The following is a 23,909-nucleotide window of genomic DNA, read 5'->3' as shown; positions in this document are numbered from 1 at the left end:
AGTAGACTCACATACGACTATCATACAGCTAAAATGATGTGGCTGTGAAAATCAACATTAATTTGGATCAACAAGCTGGGCTTGTAAAATAAAAAATCAATGGCTAATATTCATTATCACATCATCATAGTTGTATTGCAGTGGTATGAGAGTCTACTAAAAGCCTATTTGAGTGTGCGTTTGAGGGTCCGTTTAACATTCAAAAAGTCCGTTTGAAGAAAAAAAAATACATGTTTGGTAAAATAAATTGAAAACACTTTTAAGTTTTAATGATCCAAAAAGCCCCCAAAAAAAAAGGCATAAAAACGCTTATTAACTTAAAAGTTATATATATTTCTCAAACGCAATCCCAAACAGATCGACTTTAAATATCATATCTCATTATCATTTGCTTGGAGTTATAGTGGTTGAATTTAAAAAAAATGTCATATATGAATTTGTGTGATGTTGTTTTTCCCTGGAAACCCTAGTCTTAACATGACTCCATGAGAGTGTGAAAGAGAAGTCGTCTTGAAGAAAGTTTTAGGGTTATTTATGCAGCAAATTAAGCAAGCAAGCCATGCATGAATATTGCAGTAGCTAGGGTTCAAGCCTCAAGGGTCTCGACCGAAAGCAGGCAGATATGGTTGAATTCACAGCGCGCCATACAATACAAGGGTTGTTGTCTGCTGTCACATTAATTCGCACCTATACTTGACCGAGTCATTTTTCTTAATTTGCTAATTAAGAAAAATGCTCTACAATTAGGTCAAGTTTTTCAAACTTTCTTGAACCAACTTGATTAAGGAGAAAAAAAGTAGGAAAGAAAAGTAAGTACTGGACAAAAAACTATATTGTTCTACCTTACTATATATATATCGTTATAGAATTAATGGCGATTGTCATTTTCCTTAAGAGCCCACCATTTAAAGTCCACATATCTAACCCAAGTTTCAAAGTTTCCACACTAGCTATTAATTACAAATTCATAAGTTTTAATTCCAGATTAATAGAATTACATATAAGATCAAAAACCCACTTTAATGTTCACATTGACAGATAAAGATTAGAGTTGAATTTGTCTTACTAACCATTTTCCCATCATTATCCATACATGTTAGTCTAGTCTAGTGCATGCATCCCCATTTGTAAGGAATTAAACCCTTCGAGAAGGTTTCTGTAAAGTCCCACATCGTTTGGGTAAGGGAATGAGGATATATATATATATATATCATATTTCTTGACAATAACTCGTTTTAAAGTCGTGATAATCATGATTATATCAAAATTCGGCCTCGGCATGCCAAGATACATGATCCTTGAATTTGGATCCTCTTTAGCTCAAATGAACTATAAAAGAGTCGGTCCTTGAAAATAGGACAAAATTGTCATTTCACATTTGAACTGGAGACGATCCCGGTCCATAATCCTTTATTTATTTATTTATTTATTTTGTATATATATCTAGCTAGCAAATCATGACATTCTAAAACTTAACTAAATCACCACGTACATACGTGTCCAAAAAGCTTGAAACAAAACGAGAGGAGAATGACGAAAATAAGGTCCGAGCAACGATATATCGCTCATGTCTTTGGAAAGTGGTTGATTGTAAATTCTCCACAAATATTTGCCATTTGCTGCAATCACGCCACTTAGGCTGATCTCTAGGAAGACAATATTGAAAGATCAGATGTTGCCAAAAAGTGGTGAAGTTAAGTGTAAACAGTTGAAATTGATTGAGCCGGCCGGGAAAAGTACGTAGTTTTTTAATCTTTCCATATATGTAGATATATAGTTAGTTACAGGTTTATGAAGAAACATAATCTGGTACCACATATTAATTATCAAATTAAAACATGCATTATATAATTTGGTTAATTGGTCAACTGTTAATTAATATCCACAAAAATTGCCATCTTATGGACCGTCAATGACGTACGTACGACTAAGCTTTATATTGACGGACTAATATTACGGTTTTTATGGGTTGTCTATAATCCATATAATCTTTTTTAAAACTATAGTCTATAGATATAGTTGGGGTCAACACAACTAATTAAGGTACGTTCGGAAGGATACTTTTATTCTTGCTAGCTAAGTGAATGTGACATATATACATGTGCTCGATTGACCCGTTAAATTAAGGTACGTTCGGATCGTTACAGAAGTAGAGTTAAAGTTAGAAATCAGAGGCCTTGAAGAACTGGGCACTCAACTAACATTAAAAACTTTTCATATTGGCAAAGTATTCATAGGGCCGGGGATATTGCAAAACGTGTACGAGCCCCTTCTAATGGAAAAATAAGATTCAATGAATATTTAGTTCATCCCACACGTACACGTCAATGGCATCTTGCTTTTCTATGTTATATAGACTTATATGTACCTATTGAGAGCGAAGATATTATACACAAAATGACTATTTCACCAAAAAGCTTTTTTTTTAGTCCGAAATGATCAATATGTAAAATCAGAACAAGTTATTGTTGATTAGTATTAGTCGCATTGAAAATCACTAATATCTTGGTAAGGGTAGGTCAGACTATGTTTCAATTGGTCTTGAGAGAGTACCTATGATTCCCGTCCTCTATATATGCTCCTCCTAAGCAATTCCCAATGGACAAGTTCGACAGTGGTTACGCTCGGGTAGAGTATTTTAGTTGGACACCCCCTCCTACCCTTTTTGATTAAAAAAAAAATCAATATGTTCTTAGTGGGAAATTGGGTACATAAAGTCTTGTAGCAATAGCCAATAGCCATCTTCCCTTCTTCTATAACATGTTACCTGTTTTGATTTTTTCTTCAGTCAATCCAGCTTCTAGCTAGTACGTATCTTTCTAAGTGAGAAAGAAGAAGAAGCAAAGAAGCTGAAAGTGTAACAGCACAAAATCACGAAAGAAAGACTATGAAAAAGTCGAACGACGGTAGCCTGAGATCACTCCCAGATTCACGTTTAAATATCTCTGCCCTCTTGACGGGTTTTTGTTAATCTTTCCACAAGTACTTCCCATAATCCCATTTCCTACGCCTACAAGCTGGAACATTTGACTCTTTTCATCTCTACCTTATCTTTTGCTTTTCGGCATAAACGACTTACTTAGCATTTTCACACTCTACCAGTACCAGCCTATTGAAATGGATTAACCCACGCCAAAATAACAAACAAACATAAAATTTCTTTTCTATAATTTCCTCTTCGTGTTTATTCCATGTTTGCTTCATATGAAACATTAATTGGAATAAAACTTCTAAATAAGTCAACCGATTCCAAGTCAATCTTCCTCTCTTTAGCGAAGCACATGCATGTGCCTCTAATCGAGGAATTATTTTTTTCTTTGTTGCTGATTAGGTAATTGTGTCTTAATCAAAAAAAAAAAAAAAAAAGGTAATTGGGTCTTAGTGGACCACGTAGGCCCAGCTCAAGTCCATCCTGGGAGAGCAGTTACGCTTGAGCCCATCCAGGGACCACTAGTTTGGGCTCCAAGGCTCAATACTATCTGAACTGGATACTTTGGTTAAACTATTGTTGGGTCCAATTGACCAGAAAAATTAACATTGGGCCTACCTTAATGCGAATAAGCCCAGCCACTATAATAACAAAGACTTAATTCAAATTAAGAAAAATGTTTTTTTTTTTAAATGTTTGTGGTACTATAACTCCTTACAATTTAACATGACAGTCCCACGTGAACTTACGATCAAGTTTAATTCTTAGTGAAAGACGTAAGAGTATCATGAGAACTTACAAATTGACGTGAATTCATATGGCACTGTCATGTTAATCACAGTCAAATTTAATTGTTTAGTGGGTACTATAGTAAGTGTCACTTCAACTTTTAAAGAACTTGAAGTAAAAATTGTAATTTTTTTTTTTTTTTTCTCTCTTTTTAAAGGAACTGATTTTGCATTTGATAATCTTGGGCAATGACCAAACTCCAAGCCCAAGTGAAACTATTAGGCTGGTCTCGATTGCAAAACCCTGACAATCTTAAATGGGCCTTGGCCCACATTTGCAGCCCAACCCAAACACAGGGCACACCATTCCTCCTCCGCCACCAATTACAACAAAAGGGCACCTCGACCAGCTATCGGCATCTGGCAGCACATTCGGGTCTGAGATTTTTCCGAGAAAGCGATCGAGAAAATGAGCGGAGCGGGAAAGAAAGTGGCCGATGTAGCGCTGAAGGCGTCGAGGAACATAGATTGGGATGGGATGGCTAAGCTTCTGGTCACCGACGAGGCTCGCAAAGAGTTCGCCACTCTTCGCCGCGCCTTCGACGAGGTCAATTCAACGCTCCAGACCAAGTTCAGCCAGGTCTAAACAACCCTTTCTCTTTTTTCTTTTTTTCTCTCTCTCATGAGTATATCGGTGAATTTAGTTTAGATCTTTGTCATTTCTAGATTTTTTTGTTTGTTTGTAATTTTAGCTTTTTTCTTGATGATGCATTGGAGATTGTTGTGCGTTGGGTTGGATGACTTGGGTTTACTTTATTTAGGGTTTTGATTATTTTCTATTTGGCGAATATCTTTTTGTTGGTTTTGGAAATGGATTTCTCCGGCATATGGTTTGTGGTAGAAAAGGAAAAAAGGATAATTTGTGATAGGTTCATGTTGTTATTTTTCTTTTATTTTATTTTTTTATGATTTTTGTTAAGTTACTGTTTTTGGTTGCTTAGAAATGTGATAAAGAAAACAAAGGAAAATTGTTGGAACACAAAATTTTGGCATTGTTTGATATCAAAGAAAAATGAAATTTTGGCTTTACAAATCCTAATGCATTTATGTTGTTTAACTGAGAGCTACAATAATATAATGAAAGACATGAAATGTGATCCTTCTAATGCTGCATGAAGAGCATTTTATGTGTGGCTTTATATAAAAAGAGAGTGATAATTGATTAGCTTGCGTTTTGACCTTACTAACTACTGATTTTGAATTGTTGATTTCAACTTCAAGCAGGAACCTGAACCCATAGATTGGGAGTATTATAGAAAAGGAATCGGATCGCGCTTGGTGGATATGTACAAAGAGGCTTATGACAGTATGTTTTCTAACTTACTGGTGTATTCACACTCCATGTGCATTAGTTTTTTGTGGTAACATGATGTTAATATAGTTGCATCACTCTTATGGTCCTTGTGTAATTGAGGTGCACTTTGGAAATTATATTTTCATCGTGCATCGTTTTCGGCTTTTATTTGAACTCTTTGCATATGATATCTGCATCTTTGTAATCAGATGATTCTATTGCAGTCTTGCTTGCGTTCTTCTTTATGTAATCATGTCATTAGTTTGCTTTTATTCAAATTGTTTATAATGTTTTGTGTGCTCGTTATTATCCAAGTTAACTGATTGCAATATTGGCTTTTAGTTGTATGTATTTTTGGGTCAACTTTTATCTTCAGAGCCCATTTTGTTGATCCATTTAGGCTAATCATTCCAGTACGTAGTAGTGTTCTTAACTATTTCTTTTATTATTTATCTTTATTAACTTCTGTTAGCGTATCTTGGTGCTAATTATTTTAGATGCCATGTGTTTAATCAATGCCCTTGCGCTGGTTGCTTTGTTGCTTAAATTAATCATGTGGCATGCTCTTGTTCTATGTTGTAGACTAGATTGTCCATTCTGCTCTTTTTGTACCGGGGGGCGGGGGGGGTGGGGCGGGGGGTGGATAAAAAGGGAAAAGGGAAAGTAAATGAGAATTCTTGTATAGAGGAGCTTGAATTGGCTGTAATCAGCTTATGCTTATGCATGATGAAGTTAGGCCCCTTTTTAATCATTCACAAAGCGAATCTGCTCTAATGCTGATTATCTCTGTGCGCTTACCTGATTATCCTTCTTGAATACAATTGAAATTTTTTTAGTAGTGCAAATGACTAGTATTTGGTTGTGACAATTTCATGCCAAGTAAACCATTAGCTGGTCTCTCCAGGTAGGCGTACCTAGATACATAAGAGGCAGCAGGAATTTGATATCTAACTTATGGTCCGTTTGGACTTGCGGTTTCAAAACATGTGATTTAAAGAAATAGCGATTTGAAAACATGATTTTTTTAAAACGCAATTAAGTGTTTGGTAAAATCACGATTTAGTCTTTAAAATCTCAGTGTAACTTTTAAAAGTATGCGGTTTTTAAAAACGTACTCCCTTGCCAGCGATTTGAAAACATAGATTTTTCTACATTTTTAAACTATAATTTTTTTAAAAACGCACTCCCAAATGATACACTTTCCACAATTTTGTTTAAAATCACACTTCTGACATGCAATTTCGCGAGGCCAAGTGGACTCTTATTATGTTCCTTATATGATTTCAAATACCAAATAGCAAGATAATGAATTTTAATGGTCTGCCATCTAAATATCTGTTTCGAATCACCTTTTCATTTAGTTTGGTTTTCACTTTCCTTAAGTTTCAGAAAAGTTTATACTTAACCATATTCCCATTTTTTAATTGTTTCTATTTGCAGGCATAGAGGTCCCCAAGTATGTCGACACAGTCACTCCACAATACAAGCCTAAATTTGATGCACTGGTGAGAACTAACACAAGATCAATAGTTTTACACCCTCCCTCTTTCAATCGCACTCTAAAAAGTTAGCATCTAATATGCATGTATGTTGACTTAATATACAGGTGGTGGAATTGAAAGAAGCAGAAGAGAAATCCTTGAAGGAGTCTCAGCGTTTGGAGAAGGAAATTGCCGAAGTACAAGAGCTGAAGGTAATAAAAATGAACTGCTCTATCCATCTTCGGTCTCACAAAATTTCATGATTTCTCACAGCATTCCATTTATCTGAACAGAAAAAGATTAGCACCATGACTGCAAATGAATACTTCGAGAAGCATCCTGAGCTGAAGAAGAAATTCGATGATGAAATCCGTAATGATTACTGGGGTTATTGACCACATCTGCCGGTTCTACCACCAATTTGTCGCAGTTCAGCAGAATTTTCAAGTTCCCTTGTTTGTTGAATAATAAATATAACCATATTGTTGACTCTGTGATCTGGGTTGCTTTTGGTTTGAAGATTTGAGGAATGATGTCGAAAAATAGGATTTTCTTGTACGGCCATAGAGCTCTACTTTCTGATTCATATAAAAGCAGGATTTGAATCTGCAAAAGCATTACCATGGATCATTTCTTCCATTCCTCTCTACCTCAAAATGATTCAGATGTAGTCCTGGTAAATCATCCAGATTAACGTGTCCATCTGATCTGACCTCTTTAGAAATGCAGAAATACAATTTTGAGGGCACCTTGTTTGTTCAAAGCCAAAAATTGGCTGCCGGATGTTGTGTGGCAACGAGAGGAAGATAATTATTGTGTAGCTGAATTAGTATAATCTGGATATATAGCATTTAATCACTTGACTATTTAGAGTCGTATTCTGCTGAATCTGCTGAACATGGGTGAACTCCTGTTTCTGCTTGTCCCTAACTCTTATGTTTGTTATAGGCCTAATGGGTGAGGAACTGGAAGGATGAAACAAGAAGAGGTGGATAGTATTTTTCTTCGTTCAATTGGAATTAGGATTCCAAGAGGCCGGGCAAAGGTTTTACATCCTGGGCTACACACTTGTCAAATTCGTTCACTGGTAGAAATGGATTGCAAAAAGAGAAGTTGTAAATCCGGGTCTTCGGGTCCTTGTCATCATTTTAATAAACTGAATTGGAAAAAAAATTTCTTCTACCCAATCTAGAGGAAAATGGTCTATTTAACAATCTGAATTGGTAAAACAATATAATAATTCCTTTATAAATTGGCCAATCCACCAAATTTTGAATGAGAAATACTATACACTCCTCCTGTATTCATTTACGCGGCAATGAAAATTTATTATAAATCACTATTAAATTTTAGATTCAATGATGACTTTCACTATCACATCATCAAGAAATGTGAAAGTTAGAATTTGTGTAACATTTCTTATTATGAAATACCCAAATTACCTTGATCAAGCATAAAAATCCTACTTTTCGTAATTGCTTATCGTGATGCTCCAATTCCTCATTGTCGTCAAATTTCTTTTCCTCGGACTGGGTTGGATGGGTCAATTCGCCAGTTATGACTCAGGCTGTGTAAATTTGTGACCCCATCTCAAGCCTGAGTTTGTGGGAAGGGAGGTGACTCTAGTGAGGGGACAGGAAGAAAAGAAGTAGAAGAGGATGTTTTGCTGTTGGCTTCCTGTGGATGCAGCTGTGAGAATGTTCATCTGGAATACAGGGATAGAACTAGTTGTGGTAAGAACCCAAATACTGCGACCATCAATACTTTCAAGCAATGACCCGGAAAATGGAAAACAAAACGACCAACCCATTACCTACTAATAATTGCAAGTACCATCATCTTACAAAGTGCCCGGATTGGAGTTACCCTCCGATCAATATAATAGCATGATCTAACGGTCAATATAAGTTCACAGGAAAAAAAAAATGAATGATTAGATATGCATACCTGAAAATTTTCATAACCGAAATTCAAAACAAACAGAAACTTGGGAGAGACCGGGGGAGGAGAGAGGGAGAGAGATTTACTGCACATAAAATGTACAAATTTGCTAAAAACTGTAAGCAAGATACAAAATGATGGTGTTTGCACTGCCATCAAGCAGGCAAGAAAGTTTAAAACAAGTAATGGAATTGCAATTAAAACCGGGAAAAAAATGGCAGAGATGTCGGCAGATAGGAATTTCAAAAACATGCTGCTAGTAAAATCGGAAAAAAGCTCAAAACTTCCAGCAGCATCAACTTGCTATATCGCATAAAAACCCAAAAGCTGTATACCAGTGTTCTTACTTCAAAACTTTATCCAGAACTTGCCACCTTCTTCTGAGACAACTGGTCGGCTGCTAGCTCGTCATTTTTGTCCATGGCCTTCCTTGCAAGCTCGTAGCCTGCAAAGTTCATGGCCCCCAAGGGAGCAATCCAGAAGAACCTGGGTACTGCTCCTTTAAATAAGCCCAGGGGTCCCTCATGGCGAAGTATAGAGAAGGCCACCACTGACATTGGGATAGATCGACCCTTAGCCGTCATCATTCTAGTCTTCATCACATCAAAGGGTGTAGTGACAACAGCAGCTAGCCCGCCAGATAAAGCTCCAACAGCAATCGTTTCCCAGGGCTCCAGCTCCCTCCCCAGAAGTCGCTGGACAGCCTTCAAACAGCAATGAAGACCAACATTATAATCAGTACATGAAAGTCTTGAACATTTCATCCAAGCATGGCATTCAGCAATAGAATTTGTCAAATTCCTAAATGACCAATTGACTTTTATAGGAGTCCCAACCTAAGGACAGGTCAAATTCAATTCGACAAATAAAACAGAATATTGATAACACCAAATCACCTTAAGCCCTCACCATTATGTTTCCTTCACCAGGGTTTCTATTCTTGAACTAGTAATCAAAGAATAACAATAAAATAGATAAAATACAATCTTTTAAACCATAACTGTCAATGTTTTCTTTGTTAGGAGTCTTGTTGTATGCTGCACAGAAAGTAAAGATCAATCACTTGATGTGATTTGTCCCACTTAAGTCGATATAGGCAAAATATATGATTCACGTACAATACACGTGGACAAAAGGCTAGTAATATAAAAATGTACATGCAATGAACACACTTAAGTCTCAGAACATTATGTCAGCTCAGACTAGGAAAAAAGAGTGTGCCTCACTCAATCAAACATATCCTCTGATTCAGTCAGGTTGTATTTTGCTTGAGCATGCGTATACCATTAAAATACGGCTTTTAGATATTCTATTCCTTTTACAGGAAATGATTTTTTTCTTAGCATACAGGCATAGATATATGCAACTAAAGAACATGGTAAATTTGATTGATCAACAAACTAATCATTAATATGCTAATAAGCCTTGCCCAAGCCCCAATATTAATGGTCCCATATACTGAGAGAGAGAGGGGGAAAAAACAGTAGCTTCCAAGTATTCCACAGCAAAATGCTAAAATCTAAACCTCAAACAATCTAAAATAGCTACTTCTGTCAAAGTATGTTTATGTGTATATCACACAGAATATGCATAAACAAATCTTCAGTAAATCATTTCCTTCGGCAAGACTTGTGCTGAGTTTAATTTCCAGACACACCTGATATTATTTCATCTCAAGGCAGTCCCAAGGTTCTCTGCCTTACAGCTAATGTTGGATACTGTTTACTCTTTCTCAGTTGATATCTGGTGCCCCACAGAAAAGAATGAATTTCATGTTTTTTAGGTCAAGGTACTGTCACCAAAGAAGCTTGAAGGAGTTCTTAATTTTTTGCACCTCAGTGGACCTATACTGGACGAATTTGTGGTGGACCTATATTGGACGAATTTGTTGGGATATTACTACTTCTGCCAGCCATGTTTCTTGTAGTTTCATTCTCTTGTATAACCCCCACCTTCTATCTTAGCCACGTAAATAAAACTAGGTCAATTTTCCAAAATCAATGAAATTTCTCCAACCACTTATATATAAGGCGTTAACAATGAAATTTCTCCAACTACTTATGTTGAATCCATTTCTGCACCGCATAAGTTTGCATTTAAAAACAAAGAAGAAGAAGAAGAAGAAGAAGAATAGTCCATGACTAAGCTCCACACCTTTTTGGATTCAGCATAAAGCCCTGTGCCAGCAACATAGAATGGAACCTCCCGACAAAGAGTGGCACCAGTCCCACGAAAGAAACCTTTAAGCCCATCTTGTTGCAAAGTCCCAACAATACCCTCCCCCACATTGTCAAAAATGCCAGCCTGCAGCCGCTGTTTTAATACCTCACAAGGGATCCGTACTGCCGTCCCCAAAAATGTGCTACAGAATGATGCTAGAGACTGGACCTACAAAACAAGTAAATACAGTAACAAATAAATTAGAAACAAAAATCTTCAATATTTTTTTTTTAATGAGTAGATCAACCACCTCTCACATAAATTAGAAAATCTTTCCAAGGGTATATTTTTCCTCAACTGCATGCATGCAGAGAGAGAGAGAGAGAGAGAGAGAGAGAGAGAGCCTGCTTCCAAGTCGTAAAATAGGTCAAACACCATGATGATAGCAGAGTCACCAATGTGCTTCAACATTTCAAGGACATAGAAGCTAACTGGTTGGAGTTGCTCTTAGAGCACTTTAATTTTATCGTTTGTCTACAGATTTAATTGCATCTTCTTGTTATATTTGAAAGTAGGAGAATGGAAGAGTTCCTTAAATTTAAATAAGCATAAAATTTTGATAGCTTAAATAGCATCCACATAAGTTGAAGAGATGTATGCAGAGCTAGTATCAAGATGTCCTTTCAGTTCTGAATAAACTCAAACAATACAATCCCTTCAACAGGTAATTTAGTCATGCTTTATGGGATAAACCAGGCAGTTCTGAAGGACATTTAAACAGGGAAAAGAATGCCTTCATGAGTTGGTAGGATACCACAAATTATACACATTTAAAACCATTAAGAAGTAGAACAACGAGGCCAATGGCACGATACCTCTTGAGATGTTCCAACAGGTACAGAACGACAAATTAATGACAATTGTACACTGAAAAGAGCTTTTCAACCTCAGTAAGACTCTCAAATGGGAGCTGAAGGACAGAACATACATGGATACTGTTGGATATCTCATGATTGAGCAGACCACACTGTAATTTTCATGACACAATAGACTAACGTTGCTAACATTAAATAATAATTTATTTCTCAAAATGTGTACTTTTCCAAACAGCATCCAAGCAAGACACGAGAGAAAAAGATGCTAAAACTGGAGAGTACTAGAAACTACAGTAATACACAGTTAGAGAAATAACCAATACCTGGATATCAGGAAGTGTTGGAGCGACATTTATTAAAACAAGTTTACTTGCTTCAAATATTCCAGTTCGCAGAGCATGGCTGCAAGGTCAAGTGAACAACATCAGCCCAAAGGGCAAGAATATGACTAACAGAAGGGAGGGAGAAGAAATAATGATAACCTTGAAAATTGTCCAAGAATTGCAGGGATTGAACCCCTGTATAACCCCCGAACCCCAATCTGTGGAAGCTTTGAAATGATTTCAGGGAAGGTTAGCGTTGATGCTTGTACCCGAGTCTGAGATACCCAAAAATACAATCATTTTAAGATAGGAAGCTATGCCAAGAACATCTCCAATAATAGAAAAACTAATAAACGCAAGTAGGTGGGGATTAGTTTTTAAGAAATAAAATATACAGTACATGACTAAACAACTCTTAGTAGTGCCAATGCATGACCACAAAATCGTTAAGAATAAGAATTTGCCTTTATTGTATCGACAGGGTGCATTAAACTACAAGAAAGTGCACAAGAAAGGCCTCCTGCCAATGCAGATCTCAGAACACTTCCAGCTGGTATTTCCACAGGTGGTGCAACAGCAACAACAGTTGCAGCTTCAAACCAGATACTCCTGTATGTGTTACAAAAGGAAGTTACTATCAGCTAGAAACTAGTAATTGGTAAACTACTAGTCCTTTCAGTGAAGAAAATAATCAAAAGTGTACATTCTACGGTGGTTTAATTGTTTCTGCATTGTTGTTAATCTCACACCATAGTTTCACTTTCCAGAACTATGTATTAATTAGCACGGAAATAGTAGGACCTTTACCATTTCATTGCACCAAGCAAAGAAAAAGGCAAATATGATAGAACTTTGAGTAACTGAATCAAACAATACTTCAACGATTCAGAGTCAAACTATAGATTTGGAAACCAATTCATACTTCTATTTTAACTGAATGCAATTCAACAGAAAAATACATCTGAACATGTTCTGAAAACTCTCTTGAAATGACCAAACTGATCTTACCGAGGATCGTCTTGAAGTCGATCAGAAGGGAGAAGAAGCATAAAGTTTCGGAAATGGCCATAAGCAATAGGTCCTTCTGTATCTGCATTCAGAAATCGCATCATAGCAACAGCGTTGTCTTCATTTGCTGGAAGCCCTGCATTTTTTAGTGATGCCAAAATTTCACTCTTTTGCAGTGTCCCGGACTTGCTCAGACAGAGAGAAGTATATGCACGAAGAATGGTTGGCTCCTTCTGTTCCATCAAGGACAAAAACTGTTTCCAACCAATTGATTTCGTAAATAAGTGACTTCTAGTGCGGTGCATAAAATCATGAGCATATCTTCGTGGCAATTTTCTCCTTTTAAATGCAACTTCAAGATCTTCCAAAGTTACTTGGCCATCACCATCCCTATCCAACTCGTCAAAGAATCTCCTTCCTGTAAGAATGTGGTGGCTTAAAATAGGTAAAAATGTCTCTTTTCAGATAAATATATGCAAAAGAACCCAACACCCCCTCCCCCCCACCCCCCCGAAAAAAAAGCCTGTGGAGTATTCTTTTTCATAAGAACAGAGAATGTAGAGCCAAAAACACCCACCCACCACTGAAAAAAAAAAAAAACTGTACCTTCAAAATAATATTAATAAAGTACTATTACCCATTGGTACTTTTTGGGAAGTTTTTCTAAATCATTCTTGTCTCATTCCATCTTTTCCTTCACATAAAAACACATTTCTGATATTTCACCCATTACTATCCTCACACAACTCCAAACATCATCCACCAGAAAAGGAGATAAAAGTGTGAGTGAGTTGCAATCAACATTATCAACAATTTAGCAATGCAAACACATTTATATATATCAAATTCAAGGCCAGAGATGTATTCTGGAAATAAGGGCCTAAGCATCGAGCAAAAATCCAAAGCAACTGGAGAATGAAATCTATTAATGTTCAAAATTATGAAGATTAAATCATATCAGATCAGCTGATCTGCAGATTAACAGTGATTGCTTGTCCAAAATAGGAGTGTAAACTTTGTGAACATGTTATGTTTCTAAAATTACAGGTAGAGAGACCTTTTAGATCCCTTTTCCAGTTCCAGCCAGAATAACCCGGAATTTGATAGTACATTGATACGATGTCTCACTGATTAATGCAACTACAGTATGCTAGATACAGTTATAATGTAGGCATTGACCCCAAAACATAGAACACCATAGCCACCCATACATATCTAACCATATCATATCATGATGAATATACTGCTGTAGATAAATAGGTGGTATAAAAATATAACACGCGATGAATATGATACTCAGATGCAACAAGGATGCGCTCTAAAACTGCAGTTCAAGTATAAGGCTTCATTTTAGAATGAGGAATAAGATCCTGGAAATCTTATTTTAAAGCAAAACAAATACTAATGTCTCAATTCTAAATAACGATTCATCTTCATCCAAAGATGGGATGACACCTTCCATGAGAATGGCGAGACATATAAGTGTCATTCAGCTTATATAATGTAGACGCTTCAATAATATAGCTTTATAATTTTATAATTAAAAGGACAAGATGACCCATCTATCAGCATAAAAAGGCTTCGGTCAAGAATTTATACCCCACAGAAACTAATGTGAAATCAACTTCGAAGCAACATGCATTTTTCGTTTATTAGGCTACTTGAAATACCATACCTTCTGCTTCTGCGTATCTAAAGAAATCCTGGACAGAGAATAGTTTCTTCTTGTCAGGATAATCTTTAGAAGTACGCCCCAACTGTGGTACAAGCTCAATTAGTTCTGTCAATGAAACAGTGGGTAAAATTGATCTCAAGCGCTCCACATTCGATAGAGGGATGCTAAGTATGCCACTGGCCAGCTTCTGCGGTAAAGTGCCACCAGTTTCTTCCCCATTCCCAGCTGGAACACCATCTTCGCTCTCTTCATCAACCGAAGAAGTTACTCCAACTACACTCGATGGCACACCGCCCACTCTTGCAAAGCTCAGATGTCCTAAAAGCCCATTTACATCTGCTTTTCGACCCTCCAAAAGACTAGTGAGTGCCTTCAAATGATCAAACTGAAAGGAAGAGGGCAGCGGCGGAGAAGTGTCAACACTTTTATGACCTTCTTTTTGCACACCCTGATCAAACATCTGAAGATTCTGAGCTAACTGATCAAAAATAAAACCTATAAAGCACTCAAGTGACACATGTTTTCCTTCATTCCAAAATGTTCTAAGTTCCTTAGATTCCCTTTGTTTCACTTCAAATGAAACCTTTGGCTTCATACAGGAACACAATTTATCTTCATCGCCGGTTTTCTGAAACCTTTTCTTGCCCGTCTTGAACGGGCTCGGAAACGCCTGAACGAAACTGTTCAGCAACAAAGACCAACTGACTGCAAACTGCAGGCAATTCACACAAGATCCAAAATCCTCCTTGCCCAAATCCTTCTCCTTCAACCCTTCATTGGGCACCTCGGCTCGATGCCCATTTCCCGAATTCTGTGAAAACATTCCCAAGAAGGCCTTAATCGGAACCTTAATGGACAAGCCATTCTTTCTCTCATCACCAACAACACACCGACCACTCTTCTTATTCACACCACAGATCTGAACCTTACGATTCCTATCAACGCCACTCACCTGGTTAACCAATCCAACACTGTTCCCTTTGTTCTTTGGCCCCCCTCCCCAGCAATGTTCTAGATCTCTAGCCGCTTTCCGAATGCCTAACTCGAGCGGCGAGAGCACCTCTTTTACAGCTTGAATCGAATTGCAAAACGATTCAATAGGGTCATTCGCAGACACCATTACTAACAAACCCTAACACTTTCCACTCCAATATACAACTAATATATCAAATACCCCGAAAAGTATACCAAAATTCGGCACCAATTCAAAAAAACACGGAATCCATCAACTTAATCCTTACAATTTAGCACAAATTCATATCAAAACAGAACAAGTTCTCATTAACAAACAAACAAACAAACAAAAACCCCGGTTATTGAACTGAACCAGAATATTCTCAAGCGCGAGCGAGCGGGCGCAATCCTATAAAAATGAATCTTGGACCTGGAAACCCTAGCTGCGCGGACTTGGAATTGGAGCGAAACTGTACATTTCGTTGGGCTCACGAGCCAAACAAGTACTTGTGCCAAAGTGCTTGAAAATGAGAGAGTTGTATTACAGTGTGCGAAATCTTAGCGTACTTTGGAAATCCGATAAGCTAATCTTAGAGGAGTGTTGGCGCCTGCGACACCGTTTTTGTTTTGAAACCAAGAGTTATATGGGTGGCAGAGGAAGAAGAAGAAGAAGGTAGCAGAAGAGAGAGGCTCTCATTTTTGCTGTTATATATTTATATATATTTATATTTTTAAGTTTTTCAATTTTTTAAAATTTAAAGAAATGAAAGATAATAAAAGGAATTTAGTACTTTTTGGATAATGTGAGGTGGATGGATAAAAGCTGACGTGGACCGGGGACACTTGGAAGCGGGGTCTTTGGTGCAGTTACTTCCCTTCATTTACTCGGGAAGAGAAAAAAAGGGGCAGTGTATATCCGGCTGTATCGTAACAAGATGGGGCTAATCATGATTCATCATGCCCAAGTCCCAACAATGTCTTCTTGTATTTTAGGAAAAGCTCTCAACCCTAAACGTGCTTTACAATGTGTGATGCTATTTTGTGCAGTAAATCCTTTTTTTTTTTTATTCTTTTGTGAGAGACTATATATATATATATATACCGGTGAATGTTAGGCTTAAAAATAAATTTTACATAAAAAATTTTACAATATGATTGGAAAATAAATAAATTTAACTTTTGAAAAACTCAATCATATTGTACCATGTCATGTTGTAAAAATTTTTATAAAATTTGTTTGTAAGCATAGCATTTTTCAAGCAATACACTTGAAAGCCTAGGATTCAAATCATGATGATAACCATACCATAAACACCAACACAAAGGAATAAAACCCATAACCGAGGGGAAAACCCCAGATAGTTCGACCAACTACATCAACATAACCGTTACCTCAAGTAAGACAATAACTACCGATAAAAGAATGTCGGAATTGTAGAACCGCGGATAACTACGTTGTAATTTAGTCCGAATTAAATTCGAACAACACATAATCACGCTAAGGCCAAAACTTACTAGTAAACACTCTATATAAGGGCACGGTGTATTACTATTTAGGTACACTCATACTCATATATTCAATGTGAAAAAATCTTCTCTCCTTTTAAGCATGAGTAATTATATTTCTATTTAGAGTGTGTTTAGCATTGCGATTTCGTAAACAACAATGCGAGGTCTTAAACCAAATTGTAAAAAAAATGATCGTTTGGGATTGCTTTTAAAAAAAATTATGATTTGAAAATGTACAAAATCTACATTTTCAAATCGCAAGCGAGTGTTATTTTGAAAACGCACAATTTTAAAAGGTAAAATATGATTTTAAAGGCTAAACTGTGATTTTGTCAATCGTGTAATTACATTTTTTTAAATTCATATTTTTAAAAAACATACTTTTTGAAATCTCAAACCCAAATGGACTCTTAGAATACTATTATACGATTGTCATACACCTTAATGATGTAGCAATAAAAACATCAATTGGATTAACACTTATACAAACAAGAACAAAAAACACGGGCTAATTTACATTGCCACTTCATATCAGTTATGTAGTAGTATACTAAATAGTATTGTTCTTTGAGCATTACACAATTTCTTTGGCTGACTTGAGTATCAAAAAGTCCCTCCGTGGCAAATCTTCTATTGTTTCCATTTACTTTGCAGGTATCCACTTAATGAATTTGGTCGTGCAATCAACAATTAATTATATGAAACTCATTTCTTAATGGGTAATTTAATCGGTTGAAGATCACGTCTCATGAAGTGTAAGTCACTAGTTTGAATCTCTCTCATTGTGCAAACATGTAAAATATATATATATATGAAATCCAAGTACCTTAGCAAACTACAATTATGATATTCATACTTGGTATGTAATTAAAGGAAATAGTATTACAAGAGATATGCCACTAAATTATCATTTAAATTTCCAAATCTATAATGATATCGCAAGTAAAGTCAAGGTGAGTATGTGAAAATTACGTACTCTAAGAGTAGATGTCATATACTTTCTTAATCCTATATAAAAAATAATAATAATAATAAATAAAGACATATAAGAATCAAATTCTATAAAAGATAAATATCATTTTAATAGACTGAATTAAAATAATTTTTTCAAAGTTCTAACCAAGTTTAAAGCAAAACTTTGTCCTAATTTTTGTTTATGAATTATGAGTTTTTATTTTTATTTTTTATCTTTCTAGTTTTATACAATAATTAAAAATATTTAGAAATAATTAAAACCTCTTAAGAGGCTGAAGTTTCATCTTATCTTAAGTGAGAGATTAAATGCATCCCCAAGGGGTAGCTCAATCGACTGTGGACTACGCCTCATGAAATAGAAATCGCTAGTTCGAATTCTCCTCCCTTTTTCCTTACAAACATGTTTAAAAAACAAAGTGAGAGATTAAATACTCCTTGGCGGCTCGTATAGACTATTTGACCGAAGCTTTGCTGGTTACACGTTTAGAAGCTAATAAAATAATTCTAGTGGCACAACTATTTTATTGCATTTTTTAATTATTTAGGGAAGTATAATTGTATAAGTAAGTCTCTTTGAGGTCCAATCAGCATGAAGTGTATGTACAGTTTGGATATTGATCCTCTATAATTGGGGATTTTTTTTATTTATTTAAAAAAAATTTTTTTTTACTCAATGCTAGTTTTTTAAGATGATAAAGTTTCTTTTTTCAATTGAGTTGAAAAAATTATTCTAATCCTGACTTGTATCCAAAATATATGTTTATTTATGTGTAAACATTATATGTTTTATTAAAAATTATATGCATTCTGGACATATATATTAGTTTAATAAACTAAATTAGAAAATAAAAAATAAACCCAATTTGGAGAAAGGCTTGATAAAAAAAATGGTACCAACTTATAATTGATAATGTATTTATTAATCTATATAAAAATTCTTATTATTTTTTGGCCAATAGTTGTTGGATGCTTCTAAGAAAAGAACACTTACATTGTGATAATTTATTTTATAAATCAAGGAATCACAAAAGAGTATTTTATGCTTATTATAAATAATAATAATAATAATAAAAGAAAGTTGAATTTGATTCTCTTCAAAAGATGCATGACAATAGAATTAAGAAGCAACATTTGTTTTTAATAAGGAAAAAAAAACAAAACAAAACAAAACGGACGTAACATTTGTCGGAAGAAATAAAGGAAGTATACCGCGTGAAACAAATATAAAATATTCTACCTGAATTTATGCAAAAATCAATTTATTAATTATCTTACAAGCAAATGGCCATTAATATACGAGGGTATTTAGCAACTACAAGGCATGGACATTGACTCACAAAGAAAGCTTCCCTAGTTTGGCATTGGCATGATTCTTCTCTTAAATCATTCATTCTATTAGAGCATCCTGAATATATTATACTATCTATGGAATAGTTCCATCAGCCATGGCAAGAAGTGATTGAGTCGCTATCGACTCTTAACATGAAGGCACCGTTTGGCAAGAGACTATTACTATTCATTCTAAAAATTTAAGTCTAAACATTCTTATTTTCTATATCACATTAATCACTTTTTATTACTATTCAAATAAAAAAATCACTATTTATTTTTTCACATCAATCAATTTTTGCTACAATTCTTATCCACTAAAGAGTAACTGTCCAATGTCAAATGGAGTCGAAGTTCAATTGTCTCTCTGAAAAAATTCAACGAATATAAACCAAAGTCAACGGAAGTTAAATCAATGAACTACCACCACTATCACATTCATCGAAGTTTCCTCTGATTCTACCCTAAAATGCCACCATAGCAACAAGTTTGGATAGCTTTTTTTCTTTTCCTTTTTTTTTTTTTTTTTTTTTTTTTTTTTTTTTTAATTTGGAAGGAGAGGCTTTCAAATGGTACTAGTTGCTCATGTTTACCACAACCCTTATTGAGTGGGATGAATTTTTGCAAGAAGACATTCTGATTAATGTCTCAATGTTTCAACCGACCAACTCTTAGATCAACCATTGAATTAACACAGTTTCAAGAAGAAAATGATAGCAATAAGAAATAGTGCTATGAAAATGCAACTCCCGAACAACAGGAAAAACACTTTAAGGGCAAGCATGACCTTTTATAGGTTAAAGATTACAATGAGGGGACAAATTTCACTTGTGGGATTGCAAAATCAAAGAAACTTGGAATAATATTAGAACGCAGATCCGCTGCCCTTTGTCTTTCCAAGCATCACGTCCTTAGCTTCATTGATTTTGGAAGCAAGGTAATGGCTACCACCTGCATCAGGATGGTTTGCAACCATTACTTTTCTATGTGCTTCTTTGACCTTGTCTGGCGCTGCATTCTCCCTGTTAAACCACAAAAAGAATAATACATCTCTTCCAGAACAAAAGATAGAAGATAAAGCTAATGCATAGCAGGATGGGTAAATTCAACTAGGTTGTGAAAAAATAGAAAATCCAATTTCTCAATGATATCCCACGATGGAAGACAATTGGCCGAATCCAGCGAAACCATATTTCCCATCTATGTGAGCTCTTGAGGAAATCAATAACACGGTGCCAAAAGGAAAACAAACTGACACATGACATGACTAGAAACATTGCTTTATTAAGATTAGATACCCCAGACCATCAAACAATATTCTAACCTCATTAAGTTTACAAAATTATGAATTGAACACTTTCCAGGTAAGACTCTACCCCTCCACTACAACTCTAACTCTCACTTTTGATGCACTCACTTGACACAGGTAACCACTTTTCTGGGTGTTCACAAACTATTTTACAAAGCAAACTTTCCAACATTCCTTCACCTCAACCCCTTAACAAAGATTCCTAATCCTCATTTCCAATCCACTCAACAAGATTCATGTAAGACCATCTTTCTTTTCTCTTAAGTATAGGTCATCACAACCTTTGAACATAGCTCGATGGAGACACTAAGAATGTTATTTTTTTTTTGGTTTTTAAATGACACTTCGAGGGCCTTTCATTAACAAAATCCTACAATGCAAGTTCAGTCTTAAAATATGACAACTTTTGCCCATGGTTCAGTTGAGTCCTTAATATTCTAATAGCAATAAACGCAACTCGTACATACTTAAAAAAAAAAAAAAAAAAAAAAAAAAAAAAACGCAAGTTGTACAAGATCCAGAAAATGGTAGTTGCAGTTTCATGGCTCTAATTATATAGATGGTTACCTAATACCAAGAATAAGAGCTGCTTCCCTTTTCGTCATCGTCGGCTGGAAACCACCCTCATAAAATTTGCGCATTCTGGCCTTTGGTGGACGTGCCTTGAATGCTTGCCAAGCCTGGATCCCATATCTACTAGCAAGAGCAGCGGCAGCTACTGCAAGCCCAGCTAAAAACGGTGTAGCCTGATGTACATCAAGGAATCATTAGTTTCAAACAATAGCAATACAACTATACAAGAATCTAAGCTCCAACTGATAGAACAATTTTTACGTAACTCAAATATAATTAAACAAGTTCAGGTTCAACTCCTTCCAACTCGGCACCGCTCCAGTTCATCCAAAGACCCTGCTCCAGAACATCACAAAGGAGCATTTCTGCCATTTCACTGAAAAAAATAATATACAATGTATGAATGGCAAAAAGACACCGGCTTTTTAAGAGCCCCACTATCTGCCAATATGTGAAATGCAAAGACTGGTATATTAACAAACAAGGGAGGCTCTGAGCCTCTGACCAGAGTTGCGCTCTATAACGACCAGGATTTTTAAACTACATTCATACTAGCCAAAAGATCCCTTAAGGAACCATCATATGAACACTACAGAATGACCCTTCAAAACTACCAGGATAAAAATCAGCATATGTTCCCCGTGCTTTTAACATTTTAGACCATTCATTACTTTTCTGTGATTTCCTTTACACAAACAGTGAACCAAATGCTCGTAGTTTACTAATCTGTGTCTTGTTACATGTCTAGCTTCGCATATTAGAATTTTAGTCAACAAACATAGACAATAGATCTGCATATTCGAATTTCGTAGGCCAAACACGCATTTTTAAACAAAATTGCAAAAAGTTTTCTGTTTGAGAGTACATTTGAACAAAATGGCAGTTTGAAAACATACAACATTTCATGTTTTTGAACAACGAGTAAGGAGGTGCGCAATTTAAAAGGTAGTTTAAGGCTCTATTTTTTCATATAGCAGATTTTACCAAATGTTTAACTGTGTTTTAAAAAATCGCGTTTTCATTAAATCCATTTTGAAATCGCTATTTTTTCAAACCACGCGTTCTGGAACCGCTAAACCAAACGGACATTAAGTAACTAATTAACCAACAGAACGTTACCAAATTCATGACTCATGAGCCAAACGGACACAAAGGGTACGTTTGGTACGCAAAATAGTTATTCTACTAGAAAAAATGAATATCTTTTATTAGGAGTGGAAGAAGGTAGAATGAAATAGCATTCGAATAAACATTCCCATTCAAATAGCTACTTCTTAATTTAAGGGAATGCCTATTCCCTCATGGGCAATGGGAATGACTATTCCAAGTATTAGAGCCTTATCATATACTTTAACACCAAGTCTATCATATTAAACCTTCTTCTAAAAACTATTCATTTTCCTAATGGAATAACTATTATGTGAACGTAACCTAAGAAACTAATTAACTAATGGAACTTTACCAAAGTCATGACTCATGAGCTTTGGCTCAATTCTACTCAGCAAATCAATGGATGAAATACCAATCCAAATTCCAATCCGTCACAAAAATAAATGATCCATAAAACTCTTGCACGCTGATAAATTTTATCATCATTGAGAATCAAATTCCTCTATAGCAGCACCATTTCGGAGTAACAGTTTTTCTGGTTGGAACCAAACAAATAGATCTCCAGCCTAAGGCCGTGTTCGGTTGCGCATAACCGAACTTTAAATTAGGTTTTCCTTGTACCAAAATAACATATACACACACAGCTGCAATTTCCAAGCAAAGCTCTACTAATATATCCAACCCAGACCAGACAATCATTGTGAATTTACAACAAATTTACAGAAATATTAGAACAACGAACGATTGCTTGCTTACCATATCGATGAAATATCGGAGTTCGAAGCGAAGCTTTGGGTCTCATTCAGAATTTCTTGAGCTTTTGTCTAGCTTCGGTGCCATGGAAGGGCGATGACTGATGAGCTTGGTTAATTTCGGGGTAGAATGGTCTTTGTCCAGTTCGATCCGGTGACCAATAGTACTGCGCGGCTGCGCCGTGTCACTCTAGAAGCAACGGCTACACCATTTCATTGCTTTCTAAAAGCAGGCGGGTAGGATTCCTTCAAGCCCATGGCCGTCGTGGAAAGCCCACTTTCACTCGGTTGTTTTCAAACCCATTTTTCTTTCTGGGCCTTGTGCTGACATGCCTCGTCAGCTTCTTCTGCTTTATTGGTGAAAATAGCGTATTTTGGATTAAATATTTTTCCAGTACATGTGATTTGCACCAAAATCAAATACTAATCTGGATTTTCAAAAATATCGCAAATGATATTTGTGGTAAGCTAATAAACTCACTTGGTACCTCTGTCAAGATTCAATTAAGTTTTTTAACGGAATGCCACATCACCCTTACATGTGGGCACCACGTGACATGGTACCTGGATTTTTGGGTGCCACATCATTTAAAAAAAAAAAAAACCAAAAAAAAAAAAACGCTGGGGTGGCCGAACCACCCCCATAAAAAAAATAAAAAAATAAAAAATAAAAAATAAAAGTACATGAATGCCGGTTCAAAAACTTAACGAAATCTTGACAGAGGTACCAAGTGGGTTTATACCGTTTATTGGCTTACCACATGTACCATTTGTGATATTTTTGAAGACCTAGATGACTATTTGATTTTGGTGTAAACCACAGGTATTGGAATAGTATTTAACCTGCGTATTTTTTATGATGGTTTTGAAAAAAAAGTGTTTCAATTTTAATTTTTTAAAAAGAAAATTTAATATGATATACAG

General features: G+C 35.7%; 3 protein-coding genes across 3 annotated transcripts; 1 reads left to right on the top strand and 2 right to left on the bottom strand.

Annotated features, from left to right (window-relative positions):
- Positions 1-4,054: 4,054 nt before the first annotated feature.
- On the top strand, positions 4,055-7,380 carry ATPQ (ATP synthase D chain). The gene is made up of 5 exons (XM_059601096.2): positions 4,055-4,297; positions 4,942-5,023; positions 6,452-6,516; positions 6,618-6,704; positions 6,786-7,380. Exons 1-5 carry the CDS (start codon positions 4,127-4,129, stop codon positions 6,885-6,887), a joined length of 507 nt encoding a protein of 168 aa, XP_059457079.1. The 5' UTR covers positions 4,055-4,126; the 3' UTR covers positions 6,888-7,380.
- A 1,026-nt stretch (positions 7,381-8,406) lies between these two features.
- Positions 8,407-16,109, bottom strand: SAMTL (mitochondrial substrate carrier family protein). The gene is made up of 7 exons (XM_059600510.2): positions 14,475-16,109; positions 12,800-13,217; positions 12,256-12,400; positions 11,951-12,066; positions 11,792-11,870; positions 10,588-10,821; positions 8,407-9,137 (listed from the first exon to the last, which is right to left on the bottom strand). Exons 1-7 carry the CDS (start codon positions 15,592-15,594, stop codon positions 8,790-8,792), a joined length of 2,460 nt encoding a protein of 819 aa, XP_059456493.2. The 5' UTR covers positions 15,595-16,109; the 3' UTR covers positions 8,407-8,789.
- Positions 16,110-19,924: 3,815 nt separating this feature from the next.
- On the bottom strand, positions 19,925-21,495 carry LOC132187111 (mitochondrial import inner membrane translocase subunit TIM14-1). The gene is made up of 3 exons (XM_088517087.1): positions 21,421-21,495; positions 21,118-21,296; positions 19,925-20,263 (listed from the first exon to the last, which is right to left on the bottom strand). The coding sequence occupies exons 1-3, from the start codon at positions 21,493-21,495 to the stop codon at positions 20,107-20,109; spliced, it is 411 nt and encodes a 136-aa protein (XP_088373213.1). The 3' UTR covers positions 19,925-20,106.
- Between the last annotated feature and the right edge of the window lie 2,414 nt (positions 21,496-23,909).

The sequence above is a fragment of the Corylus avellana genome, chromosome 6 (genome assembly GCF_965113065.1).
Source record: "Corylus avellana chromosome 6, dhCorAvel1.hap1.2, whole genome shotgun sequence".
NCBI lineage: Eukaryota > Viridiplantae > Streptophyta > Magnoliopsida > Fagales > Betulaceae > Corylus > Corylus avellana.
This window is presented reverse-complemented; position numbering and strand designations above follow the sequence as displayed.

Bases quoted from the DNA above. Each gene is read 5' to 3' on its own strand.
- ATPQ (XM_059601096.2), top strand. From the start codon at position 4,127: ATGAGCGGAGCGGGAAAGAAAGTGGCCGATGTAGCGCTGAAGGCGTCG. The intron at 5,024-6,451 runs GTATGTTTTCTA...TTCTATTTGCAG, and splicing joins GTACAAAGAGGCTTATGACA to GCATAGAGGTCCCCAAGTAT. The intron at 6,517-6,617 runs GTGAGAACTAAC...CTTAATATACAG, and splicing joins AGCCTAAATTTGATGCACTG to GTGGTGGAATTGAAAGAAGC.
- SAMTL (XM_059600510.2), bottom strand. From the start codon at position 15,594: ATGGTGTCTGCGAATGACCCTATTGAATCGTTTTGCAATTCGATTCAA. The intron at 13,218-14,474 runs GTATGGTATTTC...ACATTCTTACAG, and splicing joins TAGATACGCAGAAGCAGAAG to GAAGGAGATTCTTTGACGAG. The intron at 12,067-12,255 runs GCAAATTCTTAT...TGGGTATCTCAG, and splicing joins ACCCTGTCGATACAATAAAG to ACTCGGGTACAAGCATCAAC.
- LOC132187111 (XM_088517087.1), bottom strand. From the start codon at position 21,495: ATGGCAGAAATGCTCCTTTGTGATGTTCTGGAGCAGGGTCTTTGGATG. The intron at 21,297-21,420 runs GTTGAACCTGAA...GATGTACATCAG, and splicing joins GCGGTGCCGAGTTGGAAGGA to GCTACACCGTTTTTAGCTGG. The intron at 20,264-21,117 runs GTAACCATCTAT...GTGGTTTAACAG, and splicing joins GCTCTTATTCTTGGTATTAG to GGAGAATGCAGCGCCAGACA.